The sequence below is a fragment of the Apostichopus japonicus genome, chromosome 8 (assembly GCF_037975245.1).
Source record: "Apostichopus japonicus isolate 1M-3 chromosome 8, ASM3797524v1, whole genome shotgun sequence".
NCBI lineage: Eukaryota > Metazoa > Echinodermata > Holothuroidea > Aspidochirotida > Stichopodidae > Apostichopus > Apostichopus japonicus.
In genome coordinates, this window is record NC_092568.1 from 15,395,001 (window position 1) to 15,411,819 (window position 16,819).

General features: G+C 38.8%; 1 protein-coding gene across 2 annotated transcripts in view; it reads right to left on the reverse strand.

Moving 5' to 3' along the window:
- Positions 1–16,560, reverse strand: part of LOC139970679 (uncharacterized) — a 17,325-nt gene extending 765 nt beyond the window's left edge. The window contains exons 1-3 of one of the 2 annotated variants that reach the window (XM_071976575.1): positions 16,318–16,560; positions 6,548–6,612; positions 1–5,914 (exon numbers count right to left, since the gene is read on the reverse strand). The exon at positions 1–5,914 is cut by the window's left edge and continues 765 nt beyond it. In XM_071976575.1, coding sequence (XP_071832676.1) covers positions 1,731–5,684 — 3,954 coding nt within the window. In that variant the 5' untranslated portion in view covers positions 5,685–5,914; positions 6,548–6,612; positions 16,318–16,560 and the 3' untranslated portion in view covers positions 1–1,730. Of the gene's footprint in view, positions 5,915–6,479; positions 6,613–16,317 lie in introns of both variants that reach the window. The other variant, XM_071976576.1, reaches the window with a different exon arrangement.
- Positions 16,561–16,819: the final 259 nt, after the last annotated feature.

Genomic DNA, 16,819 nt, shown 5'->3' on the forward strand with positions numbered 1-16,819 from the left:
AGCTGAAAATTAAATACAAGAACATGTATAAAGCGCATGCATGTACAATATTATGATACGATACAAACTTCAAAGTGTATACTAATAAACCCCCATTGTGTGATTCACATTTAAATGTAGTTTCATATTTCATTATTTGTGGCACAGATATAGGACAAGGTCATAAACAAACAAAAAATTAACTAGGAGTAATTTGTTATCTCTTTATTTCAAAGTTTTGCACCGTGGTGTTGCCCACAATGAACTGAAAGCAGCCAAATAGAACTAATTTAACAACAGATTTAATATTAATTATTTGTGTTCCGTTTGGTACATAGGCCACTAGATTGTAACTCTCTCGCGGAACCAGTATGATGTCTATAAATCCGACTTATTGTGCTTTACCAAATGACTCTAACAGAATATAGAACAGATCATATAGTATTTATTAATATGGGCTGTGTTTGGACAGGATCAAACAGAACCAGAATCTAAGAAAATATGGGGAATTACAGAGTTACAAGTTATAAGATATAGGACTCCTAGCTCAATGGCTGATTTCAAGCTGAATGTTTACAATAAATTCAGTATAAAAGGAAAATGAAACTGAGATAAACTCATTCCTTAATCTGAGTACCGCATACCGGTATAAGAAGAAACAAGAGATCAGTTATTAAATTTAACTGATGAAACTATTCCATCATGCATTCGATGCAACTTTTAACTACATAGCATGTACGTCTTTCGTTTGATTTTCAAAATTCTGTGTTGATGTGCATCTCATATTTGATAAACTAATCTTAGAAATTTCCGCCTGAGATAATCTGTAGACAGTTTATGAAGCGGCCATGCACTTCCCGTGTACAAGTTTTATAATTAATGATTGGATAATGAAATGTGGCTTAACATCATGAATATAAGAATTAGCAAAGAAAGATGCTCCTGCAGCTACACATGTGTTGTATCAAGCAGTTCAACAGAATTCTTCTATGAAGGTGTAAATCACATATCAAAACCAATTAACATAGACCATCAAAATTTAATATCGAGATGTTTCAATATCACCAAATAAACTCAACACGTTTCACTTAACCTGATCGTCAATATGTGTTAACCACCTTTAACTTTGAATCATTATTTGGTTATTTCATGATCCTGTTCTTCACTCATTCAAGCACTTCTACAGCTGAATATCAAAGTCAATAAAATGTAAGTTAACGCATGTGAGATATTATGATACGATACACACTTTAATTTGTATACTAGTAATCTACCATTCTGTGATACACATTCAAATGTAGTTTCATATTTCATTATTTGTGGCACAGATATAGGATATGGTCTTAAACAGAACTTTAACTAGGAGTAAGTTGTAATCGCTTTAATTCATAGTTTTGCACCGTGGTGTTGCCCACGTGAACTGAAAGCAGTCAAATAGAACTAACTTAACAACAGATGTAATATTAAATATTTGTTTCTGTTTGATACATAGGCCACTAGATTGTAATTCTTCCGCGGGAACCAGTATGATGTCTAAAAATCCGACTTATTGTGCTTAACCAAATGAGTCTAACAGAATATAGAACACAGCAGATAAGTATTTATTGATATGGGCTGTTTTTAGACAGAAGCAAAAAGCACCACAGAATTATACAAGAGTGGGTGGGGGATCACAGAGTTACAAGTTATAATATACAGGACTCCTAGCTCAATGATCGTAAGACAGTACAAGCATGGAACATATTTATGAGTTAACGATGTTGAAAAAACTTCTTTATTTTCTGTAATACATTTCCATTACTTTCATTTTTCTTTCTCATTTCTGTGTACGTAGTCTTACATTTTTCAAATGGATCGAATCCTGGTTCGGCAAGAAGCTGTAGTGTTTCTGCTTTCTGGCGCACTTCTTCTAGTTGTTCTTTGCGATCTTTCCACCCCGGTAACATCTTGGATTCCTCCGACATAATCATAATGTCAATGTATTCTACAGTTGACAATGGGTTTGGCTTCAGTGCAATTTCCTTCAAACGTTCCAGACTCTTCCTTACCTCATCCGTGTAAAAGAGCACCTTGAGCTGTACCAAATCAAAATCCTCCATGACTTTATTTACCAGCTCCTCCGCAGTTAACTTTTTGCCACTCGCTGCCTTGTACCTGGCTTTCAAATCTTCTGACGTCTTAAGCTTCTTAACTGGCACAATAACACATCTGTATGTCATGTTTTTGTGAACGTTCCAAAAGCAGTGTTTAGGACACACCGTGCAAAATCCTTTAGTTATGTCCATTGCGGCACAACTCTTCTTCTGCTCATCATCGGGGATGAAACATGGATAATGGCAGGTGTAGTTACATGTCAGGCAGTTAGTAATAAAAGTGCCAGTGGGGATGTCCTCCAATTTCACCGTGTCTTCAGTAACAGTGAATGTAAAATCCTTGTTCATCTCAATGTCAACTTCGTGCCTGTGTAGAACATCTACTTCAATTCGAAGCTGCTCAAGCTTAGTCAGTCCGGTCCTAATGTGCTGGTGTATGCCGGCGACATGCGTTTCCAGACTTTGGCGTTCATTCAACACATCTTGAGTAAGTGAAATACTCTTCGCTTGTGTGGTTTTGAGAGTCTTGAAAAACTTCAGAAAGCTTTTTTCGCCCATTTTCCAAAACATTTCATCAAAATCGTTGTCATCGCTGTCTTCGCTGTTACTCCCTGACATGTTACCAGTTTTCGTAGGCATATGTTGGTGTCTGTTTCCTGATTCTTTTTCAGCATACAAAGCAGAATTATTGAATTTGAAGTAATCCTTTATAGGTATCGCTGCCATCTTTACACCCTCCAGAACAGGTGGTTTCTGTCCATCTGCAAATGTCACTAACAAGAAAATATTATCCGAAATATCTTTGCCAAAGAGTGACAAGACCTGATCGAAGATAAATTGCTGGGTTGGTGTCAATCGTGGTAATGACGCTTGAGTTACAAACCCGATAGCGTCGATGTGGTCTAACCCTTCGTCTCCCTGGGTTGTAAAGAAAGTGCGTACTTGCTTAGTGATCTCTTGATCCCGTTTAATGCCACTTGTGTCTCCAAACCCCGGAGTGTCGACTACTGTTAACGAATAAGGCACTTTAAAACCCTCTTGATGGTGAAGGGTGTAGGAAGTTATCCATCTCGTTTGGCTCTGAGCTTGGGTACGCTGTTTGGCTTCCTCTTCATCGACGATTAGTTGGAATCTAAAGTTGTCTTTCCAGTCTACGCCAAGCACATGGTTCACCAATCCGTTGATAAGGGTAGTTTTTCCAGCACCAGTTGCTCCAACTACCATTATGACTTTTTCGGTACTGACGTTGCAACTTTTTCCTAGTTCACACTTTCGAATTTTCTCCTCGTGATTGCTGAAAGTTTGATTCAATTTAAGACGATGCCTTGCTGGATTTCCTTTCTTTATCTGTTTGGAGTCAGCCAGCAATTTTTCTTTCATAACTGTATTCGGTTTGGGCCTCAAAATATCACTGACTTCGCTTTCTTCTGTGTCTCCCTCTTCAAAACGTGCTTTAACTTTAAAGTTATAGCTTGAAGTTGCTCTTAGATTAGAGAATGTTGCCTCTTCTCCACTTTGAGGATCAATTTCCTTGGAAAATGTTCCCCCAGCAGATACATCGGTCACCGAGATCATGTAAGATCTAAACTGAGCGTTTGGGGCAATATCTTGGGGTTTTGACCACCGAACGACGACATCATTTGGCACTTGATGAAATGCATCTGGTTTGCCCGGTGCTGTTGCGGGGAGAGTTCGTGCGAAGGAACAGGAGCTCCACTTGCTAACTCCTATTTCGCATGCAGCTCTTACCTGAATTTCGTATGCTTCGCCTGACTTTAAATTTCTAATGGTGTACTCCAAACTGTCATCGCCGACTTGGACCGTACTTGAGCAACTGCCTTTTACTTCTTTGTACAGCACTTCGTAGTTAGAAATACCGTCACTGCCGAATTCGGGTACAGACCATTTGATCTCGAGTTTGTCATTCACCGATCTTACGAGTTTGGCGCATCCTGGTGCGCTTGGCGCTTGGTAGTTTTGGTGAATCACAGTGCCATTCTTCATTACTGTAACATACACATCGGGCTTTCCACTGCCATCACTGTTTTCAGAAAAGTTAAACTTCAACCGGCCATCCAACTGGTTGGCTTCCACAAAATCTTGAAATTGTTCCGCTTTTTGCAATGTGTTTTCAAACGATTGTGTACAAACAGGAACTGTTACCGCCTTTCGCAGAAATCCACTCTTCATGTACTGGAGATAACTTTTCATCATCTTTGTCAAGGAAATCTTCCCATCCATATTTACGTGGAAGCAAACAATGAAGTCACTATTATATACATTACCCGACGAAGACCGATCTGGGAGACAAGAATCTTCGGAATAAGATTTGGGAGTGGTCGCAAACGAGCTTTGAGAATCCACAACAGAGGACAGCGTGGTCTTTGCTAGAGATTGTGGCTTGTTTGCCGGACGTTGGGATGAGCGAGTGCCTGGAAGGTCGATGTTTGAAGTATTTCTGGCCGTTTTGGAAACATCATGACTCAGTATTTTCAGATGAACAATCTTCTGTTGAACCCAGTTGTCTAGTTGATGTTGTCTGAACGGAGACTCCTCCTTCTCTCGCAAAACTGTTTCTAAAGCAATATCTCTCAAGCTTCCAGTTCTTATTCGTGTGACTATTCGCCCAGTTATTTCTTGAAGATGTTGCTTGTATGATCTAAGCAACTGCAAGAACTCTTCGATATCCCTCTTCACATCAGGGAATTTCTTGATAATGGCCATACTGCCCATGTTGCTACAGTCGTTTATTAACTTATTCAAATGATTGTTGGTGTTTTCAAGTTGTGATACAATGTTCACACTAACATGGCGCACAGGATATGCTGCGAAAGAATCCATTTCGAGAAGTGGATACAGTAGATACTCAACTGCTACTGCTGGGTTCCTCTTGCCATCCACAGAGTGCGATAAAGTATTGAAAAGCTTACCTGCGTCTCTGTATCTATTTGAGCAGTGTGGAGTAGGGAAATCGCTGTATAGTTTAAATCTTATGCCATTCGTTTGCTCTTCTAACTCTCTTGGCAACGATAAGCGTCCCGTCCCATCTGATTTGATCTTCGGAAGTTTTGCAACGGCCTCTTGCAAGCTCATCGAAGACCCTTGGCACTCATCTGAAAGCAGACTATCGAAAACGAAGAATGCTTCACCTCCATATTGAATACCGCAAACAACGTGGGTCCCAATTCCGTTTGTAAAGACTTCAGGACACAAAGTCTTTTCTTTTATCAAATTTTCAATGTCCAGTTCTTCAAATTTAGTAGTACATTTGAAATGTAAAGTCACTTTCTCGTGAATGTTAGATGGCACTTGGTCATACAGGTATTTTGATGAGCCGGATAATGAAACTAAATTAGTCAGGATGCTTGCTTTTAAGTCGTTGTCAACGTGAAAGAGCTTGAGCTTCATGTCAAACGTGACATTTGTCAATATATCGTGTGTAGTGTTCCTCTTTGTACGTGTTTTAAATGCTTTCGAGATAACGTCACTGCTCCACAATGATTTTCTTGCTATTATTCTTTCTGATCTGCAGTCGTACAGCTCCCCGAGAGAAAATTGCCTACCCAAAGCGTGTAAGGGAATTTTAGAAGAACGAATTTTCGTTTGATCCATATTCAAAGTATATGTTTCCGAAATATCTTAATTTAATCGTTAACCAAGGATCTGCATAATAAATACTACTACGCAAACTTATCATAGCCTGACCGCTTAATTGTTACTTTATATTATACACGCCTGATTTGCATCATATCTCTTGATGGTACACTTGTTTGGTTGTCGTGATAACGTCGGGTGATATTCCTACCAAGAAGTGTGTATCAGCATGGACTTGCGACGTACTCCTGAAAGATACCATAATATTCAATAAATAATACGGATGTGCATGGATATATGAAGGGAAACACCACTGGTCATTATTGGTTGATGACATATATTTAAATTAAACAAGTGTTACCATGACTGCATTGTGAACCTTTACAAGGATGATGCCCTTCAACAGGCTAAAATGTTGTCTGATAATTTCCACTTAAAATTAGTCGGCACTTTAATACAAGAGGCACTTTAAAACAATTGGTTCAACACAAAACAAATAAGAACGCAATTGATGAATGAAACATGACGAAAATAGTTAAACACTGTAGCAGGACGTATATTCTTGTTTTCCATCTTGCCCATGAGTAATATTTAGAAATGATGTTTTACATTCTTAATCCTTGGTACGTTTATTCAAAAAAAAGATTTCTGCACAATTAAGTTGTTCATTGTCATATCGCGGTTTAATTGAATCGCTGTATAACTAGCGAATACTGTATGTAAGATTCCAGTTTCGGAATAGGAAATTCATAGTGACCACGTTACTACAATAAGTTAGCCATAAAACCATTGCGATGAACAAATTATACTTACTAACGTAATTGGAAACGTCTTATACCTATATAGCATTTCTGTAAACAAATTGCCTTAAAAGCGCTTACGTTTTGCATTTCTTGAATGCCGTGAGAATGGTAGGCTACGGCAGAATTACAACATGAACGACTACCTGGAATGAGAAAGAAGCAACGATCAGATAATTTAAATTATTCTTAGCTGAATTCAATGTGTAACTATACTTTTAAATACATCTAATATACTTAAGCTACGACGGTACATACGGATATTCCAATAAGAGTAAGAGTGAGATGTAGGAGAGGTAGAAGGAGAAAAAAAGCGACAACTACATGACTTAACGTTGAATGAAGTATATTCATTTGCAGAGGATAACTGCATAGGCAAATCATTCTCAACCTGTCACGTGTATATATATATATATATATATATATATATATATATATAATTTCGTAATGAGTTGGAAAATCAAGAACAATGAAAAAACTTTCAGTCTCCATCGGGATTCGAACCACGGGCCTTCCGCTCTGTACGCGAGCACCCTAACCACTAGGCTATGGACGCTGATTGTATTTCCAGAGGTTCGAAACCGGTAAGGAAGGTCGTAATTCCACTGTAGGCGTTTGTCACCTGTATTGAACAATACTAGTTCTGTTTTTGATGACATATTTGCCTTACTCTAGAGATCAAACATGATGCTAACCAACTCGAAATCATTTGTCAGTCCTAAACCGGATCTATATATGTATATGTATATATATATATATATATATATATATATATATATATATATATATATATATATATATATATATATATATATATATATATATATATATATATATATATATATATATATATATATATATATATATATATATATATATATATATATATGAAAATCGTAACGAGTTGGAAAATCAAGAACAGTGAATAAACTTAAAAAACTTAAATATATATATATATATATATATATATATATGGTCTCGAACTCGACCGAGTCGCCGGGGAACATGACGCATTTCGGTATTAGACCAGGATCTAAATGCGAACTGCACTAGGCCTGTGTCCTTCGATGCGACACTTCCATCTACAGATAAAATGTTATACACGCCGACCTGAAATCTAATTGTTACCCCAAACCTAGTACCGTAACTCGTACAATTTTAATCTAAAATAAAATCCGCATGCGATTGGAGAATTGAGCATATCTCCTGTGAATATCATGTAGTGGAACCAACGGCGTATCATGGGCGGGGGTGGGGGGGGGGCTGACGCATCACTTCTTGAGATTGTTTCCATGCATGAAAACGCGCGCCCAACAACCCTACGGCTCACCCCTCTAATCGCTTCCCGATGAGTTACTAAACTTAATTAATGACCTTCGCCCGTTATACCAAGACCTTGACAAAATCCGGCAACACACCACTTCATCAACAACGAGTGATCGGGTTTTGTATTGGTGACGTCTAGAAGTCGTGCACTGACCTATATTGAGTGTGAACACTCCCGATTTTGCAATTTCCCAAGATCAGGCCCCGAAAAATCCTAAGGACACTGTACTCATGGGCGGATCCAGGGGGGGGCTGACCCGGCCCCGGCCCCCCCTTTTTGGAAATCAGTTGCGTTTTTTTTATGTGGGAGTACTTCAAATTCCTAATAGGCAACTTGGTGAAAGAAAAGCCTAATATTTATCCAGCTGCTCTTCCCTGAAACGCGATCGTTTTTATTCCAAATTTGAAACTAAGGCAATTATCAGGCCTACGCGACATCACGTATTAATTAGATACGGCTCAGTACTATAGTGCTGACTATTACTGTCAGGAAAAATCAATGCACAGTTAGCAAGTATATCATAATTATCTGAATGAAAGGGGGGTGTAGGCGGTTTTACACTATCTAACGCAACGTAGTCGCCAAGAACCTGAAGTATTTTTAATTAAGGGAGGGCCCGAGGAACATGAACTTATAGCATGCTCCTCGTGGTGAAACATAATTGCACCTATTACGTTAATTGAGTGTACTGTTAATAGTAGGAGAGACTAGTGTAGGTTCTTATGACTAACTAGACCGGTTTCTGCTCTCAAACTTTATAGGAGGAGCTTCATCAGTAGTAGCCTTTGAATATGTTATATTCGGCCTGGGCGTCTCGTTCTCAAAATGCATCTATTTTCTGTGCACGAGTTTTTATGGACTCATAGTGCAGCTATAAGAGCATCTAAAAGAGCTTCGTGTGAACCTTGAGAGTCAGCTGATTCTTCGTTAGTATGAAACCTTGAGCTAACAAGTAAATCTTTGAGATTTTGGGCCCTTTTGTAGGCTAGAATCTTTTTTCTTTTGGAAACAGTTTGGATAATCGGCGCTTGCAGGGGCGTACCGAGCGGGGGGGGGGGGGGGTGGGTCGCTGTCGGCAAATTTTGGGTCTGTCGGCAAAAGGAGAAAAGGTGAAGAGAGCGGAAGGGGAAGAAAGAAGGAAAGCTGAATAGAGAAAAGGAGAACGGGAGCTTCTTTATCGGTTATTTCGATTTTCCAGTTCTTCATCTGATGAACTCATTCACCAATCCAATCACCCGACGACTGCAAGTTAAAAACCTCTCGGCAAATAACTGATAATGTCACGGCCGTCAGTATAGCTACTGTAGCCAGGCTCAGCTAGACGAGTGCCAGAATCGCCGGCAACTCAGTGAAAGAAATGGAATTAAAGGCTTCCGTTTAGGCCGCAGCCCGTGAGTCGTGCTATCGTGTGACGTGTTGTTATTATCCTCTGTTCAGAATGACGTCATCGCAGATGTCATTCGTTCTCCGTGGAAAACTTAAGGACACGGCTCACGAATTGTACACAATTTTTAACGTTTCTCGCTTGTATATCAATGAATGTTGTTATTTCTCATTACCGGAAAGTTTTCTGAACATTTTCATCACGAAGTTTCACTATTTCAGCGATCGGTGAAAGAGAAAACACAGTTCGATAATTGGTCCCAATTAATTTTTCTTCTGCCGACTGCCATAAAAATAATATCGAAATGGAAATTCTACGGTGCCAAATTTGACTTAAAATATGCACCAGATTGCATCTAGGGACGTTTCAAAACTAAAAATTTTCCAAAGGGGAGGGGGACACCCCCTCCCCTTAGACCCCTCCCCCAATTCAGTCACATCTTCCAGATCCGTGGGCAAATCAATTCCTCCACACCCCCCCCCCCAACAACAACAACAAACTTCGCTACGCCCCTGTCCGCGTGTTGCGAGATTAAGTGCCAATGTTTCAAAAGTTCATTTTTCAAATGCGTGGTTTTGATATGGGGTGTATAGGTAAGCTTGAACACCATTGGTGGTTCCTTTTGTTTAGGTTTGGTAGTGAGGTATTGCCCACGGTTTTCAAATTTTATGCCTTTCGTGGCTGAGGCAATTTCCTCTTTCTTGTATTTACGGAGTAACAGTTTCTCTGTGAACGCATTCTTTTTCTGTAAGAAATCAGTCTCATTGTTACATAGACGTGCGTATCATGGGCGTCAACAGGTGGGGGACGGGGGGGACATGTCCCCCCCACTTTCAAAAGTGGAGGGGATATCATATCATTTGTCCCACCCACTTTTCTGAGTAGTTATTAAAAAAAAATCACATGCATATGCGCGATTTTCTATTTAAGGTCAAGAAATCTGGACTCCCTGGGCCCCTGCTATCTATCACTTGCACCGTCATTTATCTCCCATTCTCCCAATATCCTAAATCTGCCCATTTAATTCGTTCGGGGGGGGGGGGGACCATTCGAAAGTGTATTGAATCTTGCACACATGTTGTTTGTATGGGTTCCAAGGGATTAGGTAAGCCATACAGGTAGATGGTGATGAGTTACTATGTTCATATCACTACCTCCAGTCCCTTGGACTGGACGGACGAATAGGGGTGTAGGGGTTAAGTAATTAAGGCTACATGTATTCGCCGGATATGGTAGATCTTTATTGTTGAGTGCCGGCTAGGCGCTACACACGCTCTGCGCGCGGTGCCTTTTTCTGATTATTATTATTAAAGTACCTGGGCACATAACAACTGACGTCTCGCACCTACATGCATGTATTATATATACCACTCCACCCATCCCGGAGGTGACGGCGCCACTTTTTCAATATTTCGTTTGAGATGGACGCTGTGTAATTCGTCTCCCTTGGTGTCAGAACGGCATCTTTCTACCAGTACTTTCTGTCGGAATTTAGTTTTGTGAGACAAAATTTCTCCTCACAGATCTGGTTCTGATGTAACTAAAAACGACTCAGGAAGGCCGTCTCCTGCGATCTAGGGGGTCTTATGTACCCAAAATTTTCTGGTACGCTACGCGCCAACCAATGGTGGCGCTCCGCTTAGATAGTATAGTGTCCCCCTCACTTTCTGAAACCTGCTGACGCCCATAGTGCGTATCGTAAGACTTCCCCTTTAATGAAGCCTTTAAAAGTGGCAAGTGGGTGTGCAGAGTTTCTGTCGAGGTATTGGAAGGTTTCCGTGGGTTTGGTGTAGACTTTGGTGTCTAATAACCTATTGGTTTCAAACCTTGGACCTTTGAAGATTTTGAAATCTAGGTATGTTACCTCGGTGTGTAATATTTCTACCGTAAACTTTAAGAAGCGGTGAATTTCATTCAACCTGTTTACTAGTTGTTCAAGTTCCTGAGGTGAACCGTCGTAAAGCAATAGAATTTCATCTCTATAGCGGAGCCATTTTAAGATTTTATTATCTGTCGGTAAAATCTGGTTTTCCAGTCTATGAATGACGATATCACAGATTTCCGGAGAGGCTTGGCTACCCATGGCGCAACCGATCTTTTGTAGATAGAATTGGTTATTGAACTCGAAACAGTTTCTTGTTAAAATAAGTTCAATTAGTTTGCGCATGGATATGGAAGATATTTTATTTATTCCATATTCGCTTGTTTCCGCCTTTTCATAGACTTCTTGACATATATCTAATGCCTCCTCTTGGGGAGTATTGGTATACATGGCGACGACATCGAGTGTAGCAAGTACTACTGATTTTGGTAACGGGTGGCTTCCACAATTTTCAGAATGTGATTTGTGTCTTTCACATAGGTGCTTTGTTTTAATACAATAGGAAGCAAGAAATAGTCCACAAATTCCGATATTTTTTCGGTCGGTGATCCGTTTCCGCTTATTATCGGGCCCTCCCTTAAAAATACTTCAGGTTCTTGGCGACTACGTTGCGTTAGATAGTGTAAAACCGCCTACACCCCCCTTTCATTAATAAGTATATCATAATTATCTCATTGAATATATCTTGTTTTATGTTTTTTCTTGGGGTGAATCTGGTGTCATGATTTTGGTGCAAAAGAAAAAACGAATCGACGCTATAATAGTGTATCCATTGTACATGCACTGTTGAGCGTTGTTAAATATGTGTCTATCGAGAAAAAACATGTGCACAAAAAATCGTGTCTGCAACGTTTCTGGTTTTTCTAGTTTTTGGCGAAATGTTTCACCATTTTGCATCTAAGCACTCACAATTAACCCAAAATTTCCAAGGGGGAGGGGGACAACCCCTCCCCTAGACCCCTCCCCCTAGGCCCCTCCCCCAGGACGCAGATCACTAAAGTGCTACCATCGGGATGTCGGCCCCCCCCCCCTTTCTCAAAATCCTGGATCCGCCCCTGGTACTGTATGGATATCTAGCAATATCTAGGGAAATTAAATCCCAAAATCTTCCCTAGACTCTAACGAGAACAGATTGCACTTCCGTCAACAAGGGTAGATCACATGAACCAAGACCATAAATTCAACAAAATGTAGCGTTTTATGCCTTTCTAACTACGAGCAATGGTTCCACAAAATAATTTGCAGCTGTATTAATATCGAATCTGAGCATCACGCTGAAATGTGAACTTTATATTTCGTTTAAAATCCGATAGTAAACTGTTTCCAAGTTTCATCTGCACTGGCCGTCTCTATTACATATAGCAGTGAGTTCCGCGAATCCTTCTTTTATATTGCCTCGTCCATATAACCTTCAATTTAAAGATGTCTAGCGACAAGTCAACTGCATACCAGTTACGGACAGCGAAGAAAAAATTCCCAACAAACTGACCTAGCTTCCTCGAAGAATCATGGCTATTGTTAACAATGGACAATCTGAAACTAAATGAGGATACGATCACTTGGTGATCTTCGAAACATTTGATCTTTTGGAACTTCTTCGTGAACCATCACTGTATAACTTTAATTTATGGACACTCATTTTAAGCGATCAAGTGTAAAGCTGTGCATTTTTGTTTATATGTATTGTTAAAGGATCCGAGCTGCCACTCCAGCTCTTGCGTTCCGATAATCCTATGAGAATTTCGTTTTTCATTGTAAGTTATCTTTAAGCCTCTTTACTATACCGTTATCTTTTTCCTTCCTTTTTCTTTTTTGTAAATTACTATTCATGCCCGGTACAAAAGAACTTAATTATTCCGCCTTAAGTGAACCTGATAGTAATTACCATACTTATGAGGTTAACCCTACTCATGAGAATATTGATCCCGATGTCAACTTTAATGATTTTTTAACTGCCCATACACGTGTAACTAACTGCACATACACGTGTAACTATTATGTCGTCAATGAATTTAACTCAAAGTCTGGCAACAATTTCTTTTTACTTCTCCACATTAATTCAAGAAGCTTAGGATTTTTTTTTTGACAATTTGTTCAGCTTAGTTAAATCACTCCATAACAATTTCACTTGTATCGGTGTGTCTGATACGTGGATAAAAAAAGATACCCCTATTCATCTCCGTCAACTCCCTGGTTATTCATTTTTATCAAGGTCACGTTCAAATATGAGAGGTGGGGGTGTGGGCTTTTATGTTAATGATTCATGCGTTTATAAAGTCAGGGATGACTTAACTGTTTTTAAAGAGGGTTGTTGCGAGTCACTTTTTCATTGAAGTTGAAAACCCGTGTGATACCAGTAGAACCTTGATAAGAATTATTTATCGTCCTCCTCATGACAGTAATTTGATTGATTTTATGGATAATTTTGAAAATATTACTATTGATATTTGCAATGAGGGTAAACCAAATTACATTCTTGGGGATTTTAAATTAAACTTACTTGAGTCACGTAATTATAATGTTCGCAGTTTGTTAATACTGCTGCAGTTTCATTCTTCAGACCTTTAATTAACTGTCCGACGAGAACTTCAAAAACTTCATTGCTTGACAATATATTTACAAATGTTACTGATAAGATTTCTATTAGTGGTGTTTATTGCATGGTATTTCAGATCATTTTCCTATGTTTTGCTTAACGTCAAACAAATTTACTCCGCAAATGATAGAACCAACAAATTTAAGCGTAATATGTGCCCGATTAATTTAGATAAGTTTGTACACAATCTTTCTATGGAACCTTGGAGTGGTGTTTTTGATAGTTACGATCCCGACACTGCATATCGTACTTTTACTTCTATCTATTCTTAGCATTATAACAATAGTTTTCCTTTAGTAAAAGTTAATTAACGCACTCCAAGAAAAGACTGGAGTACTTCTGGCATTGTAAATTCATGTCATACTAAAGACAAACTTTATAAAAAGTATATCAAAAAGGCTAGTCAAGAAAATCGTGAGAATTACATTAGATTTAGGAAAAGTTAACCAATGTTATAAAAATTGCTAAGAACCATTTTTATTTCGATACATTTAGATCATCTAATCACAAAAGAAAATGGGACTGCATTAATTCTCTCATCAAGGACAAAACCTCCACTTCTTCTGTCACTTCGTTGAAATTGGATGAAAATTGTGTTTCTAATCCCTGTGAAATTACTAATGCACTTATAGATTACTTTACTAATATTGGTCCAGATTTAGACCGTGATATTCCGGTTGGTATACAGAACCCCCTAGACTATATGTGCCAAGCTAATCCCATGAATTGTTTCTTTATAATGCCTACAGACGAAGTGGAGGTTTTAGATTGTATTTCAAATCTAAAAAATTCAAGCTGCGGTTATGAAGACATTAGTCCTAAAATTGTTATATTATCTAGTTCTGCTATTTGTAAACCTCTCGTGCATATCATTAATTGTTCTTTTTTCCAAGGTATTGTTCCTTCTGACTTGAAAATAGCTCGTGTAGTTCCGGTATTTAAAAGTGCCACGCGAGGGAGCGTCAGTAAATATAGGCCTAGATATGTCTTACCTTCGTTTTCAAAAATCTTAACTTGTTTATAATCGTTTATATTCTTTTTTAATGAAACATGATCTATTATATGATTATCAGTTAGGCTTTATGCCTCAACGAAACACGTCCCAGGCTATTTTAAGTCTTGTAGATTATATTATTGAAATTTTTGAAATTAAATGTCTAGTTGGGGGGATTTTTTAGATCTCTCCAAGTCTTTTGATAAGCTTGACCATTCATTCTGTTAAAAAAAAAACTTGATAAATATGGCATAAGGGGAGCTGCATTATCTTGGTATAATAGCTACATTCATAATAGATTCTAATATGTCTCTTTATCTGGCGCCAATTCTTCGAAGCAGGCAATTAATTGTGGTGTCCCCCATGGCTCTATTCTTGGACCCTCATTGTTCGTCATTTATATAAACGACCTTCCTAATGTCACTCCAAAATTTCACTTTATTTTGTATGCAGATGATACGAAATTACTATATAAAGGTCGTGATATAAATACTCTTGTAGCTTCTCCTATTTTTTTTGTATCACATAATCGTTTTCATGCTTACAATACCCGCAATGCAAGTTTACTCTCCGTTTCCCATTATTCACTTGCAAGTAGTCAACATTTGTGTGCCTACGTAACGTACAATGAGGCAGAATTTGACCATAAATGTCTACCGTGTCAAGTTCTTTCATACCCCTAAATTGACACATTCGTCTTTAATCTTACTGTAGTGAAGGCCTAAATATACATACATTGACTTTGGATGTTGTTTGCTATGCTGTGAGCCTGTAAGCTCAGACAAGGCAGGTCCCAGGGAGAAGTAGTATTATATTGAGGTTAATTACGAAGGTGCGTCAATTATGAAGCCTTTACTATACATACAGTACAGACACCAGTACGTGTGCATAAATGATGCGTGGCGAATCAAGCTTCCAACTGCGAAGGTAAGCTTTAACTTCTTAGTTTATTTTCATATAACCATTTGCACATGTCTTGCTGGCGATCCAACGGGACGCCTAGCACACTTCAGAAGACATCGCCTGCAAATCCTTTACAGTTTCATTGAAATAATAAAAGAACAATAATCATCATTTTAAAGGTTTCTCACTCCCAGTTGTTCATCAGTGCATTAGCCTAGCTTAAGGCCTGCGTGCTAGTAAAAGTAGTCAGTGCATTAGCCCAGGGCCTAGGCCTACCTGCCACTCACTTTACTGTTCCTATATCATCTGACATACATAACTCAGAGTTACCCCTCAAGTAGCCCAGATGGTTGGTTGCACATGTAGGCCTATGCTTCTGTTTGTTTGTTATTGGCCTAACTAACTTATCTGGTTTTAAAAAATTACAAAACTATGGTTGTTGTCATGTTGTTACATGTTTCATTTACTGCATTGTTACTGTTTTACTTTTAGTTGACTCTAGGCAATCATACAAAACATATAAAAAATCCCTCAATATAACCCAAAGACTTGCCTTCTCTACATAAGTTTACCTAGTTGATAAATATATATATATATATATATATATACTCTCTGGTGTGTTGTCCGACCAAAATATAACACCATGACCAACCGAAAAATTCTTCCTTATACTGCAAGCACTCCACGTATACTGGTAATTTTTGGCATATGCAGTTCTAGTGTATACTGCACATAGTGGGCAACATATCGCCAGCTGTAACTTACCTATAACGAGGCTCCACAGAAACTTTCCAAGTCATACGAAACAATATATGAAAATTAGAGCAGCGATTGTCTCGATGATTCCGCCAACGAAAGGAGAATGGTACCTTTCCACAGCTTCAAATGTTCACGCCTTGGTAGTTAATGTCAACTCCCATCGAATTTCTAGTAATGTACTGTCTGCATGACGTTAGTTGCTGTTAATGCCTATCCCTGTGCAATACCCTCTACTAAGTAACATGGCCTTTGTTATGTATCCTTCTTAATTTATACAAGTATTAATAGAGAGGGGCTTTTTACGGAAGCCCAGAGGTTCGGTCGTATGCCACCATTTTTGTTTTCGGTGATAATCGTAACCTATGCATACATGCAGGCGGATGCGTATGGGTAAGTGGGCGCGTGTGTGGGTGCATGTGGCGTGTGAGTGTGACGCCTTGCTTGTAAACACGATATCTCAAGAAGGAAACTAGGACCAATCTCATATCGTGTGTAGGAGTACCATGTT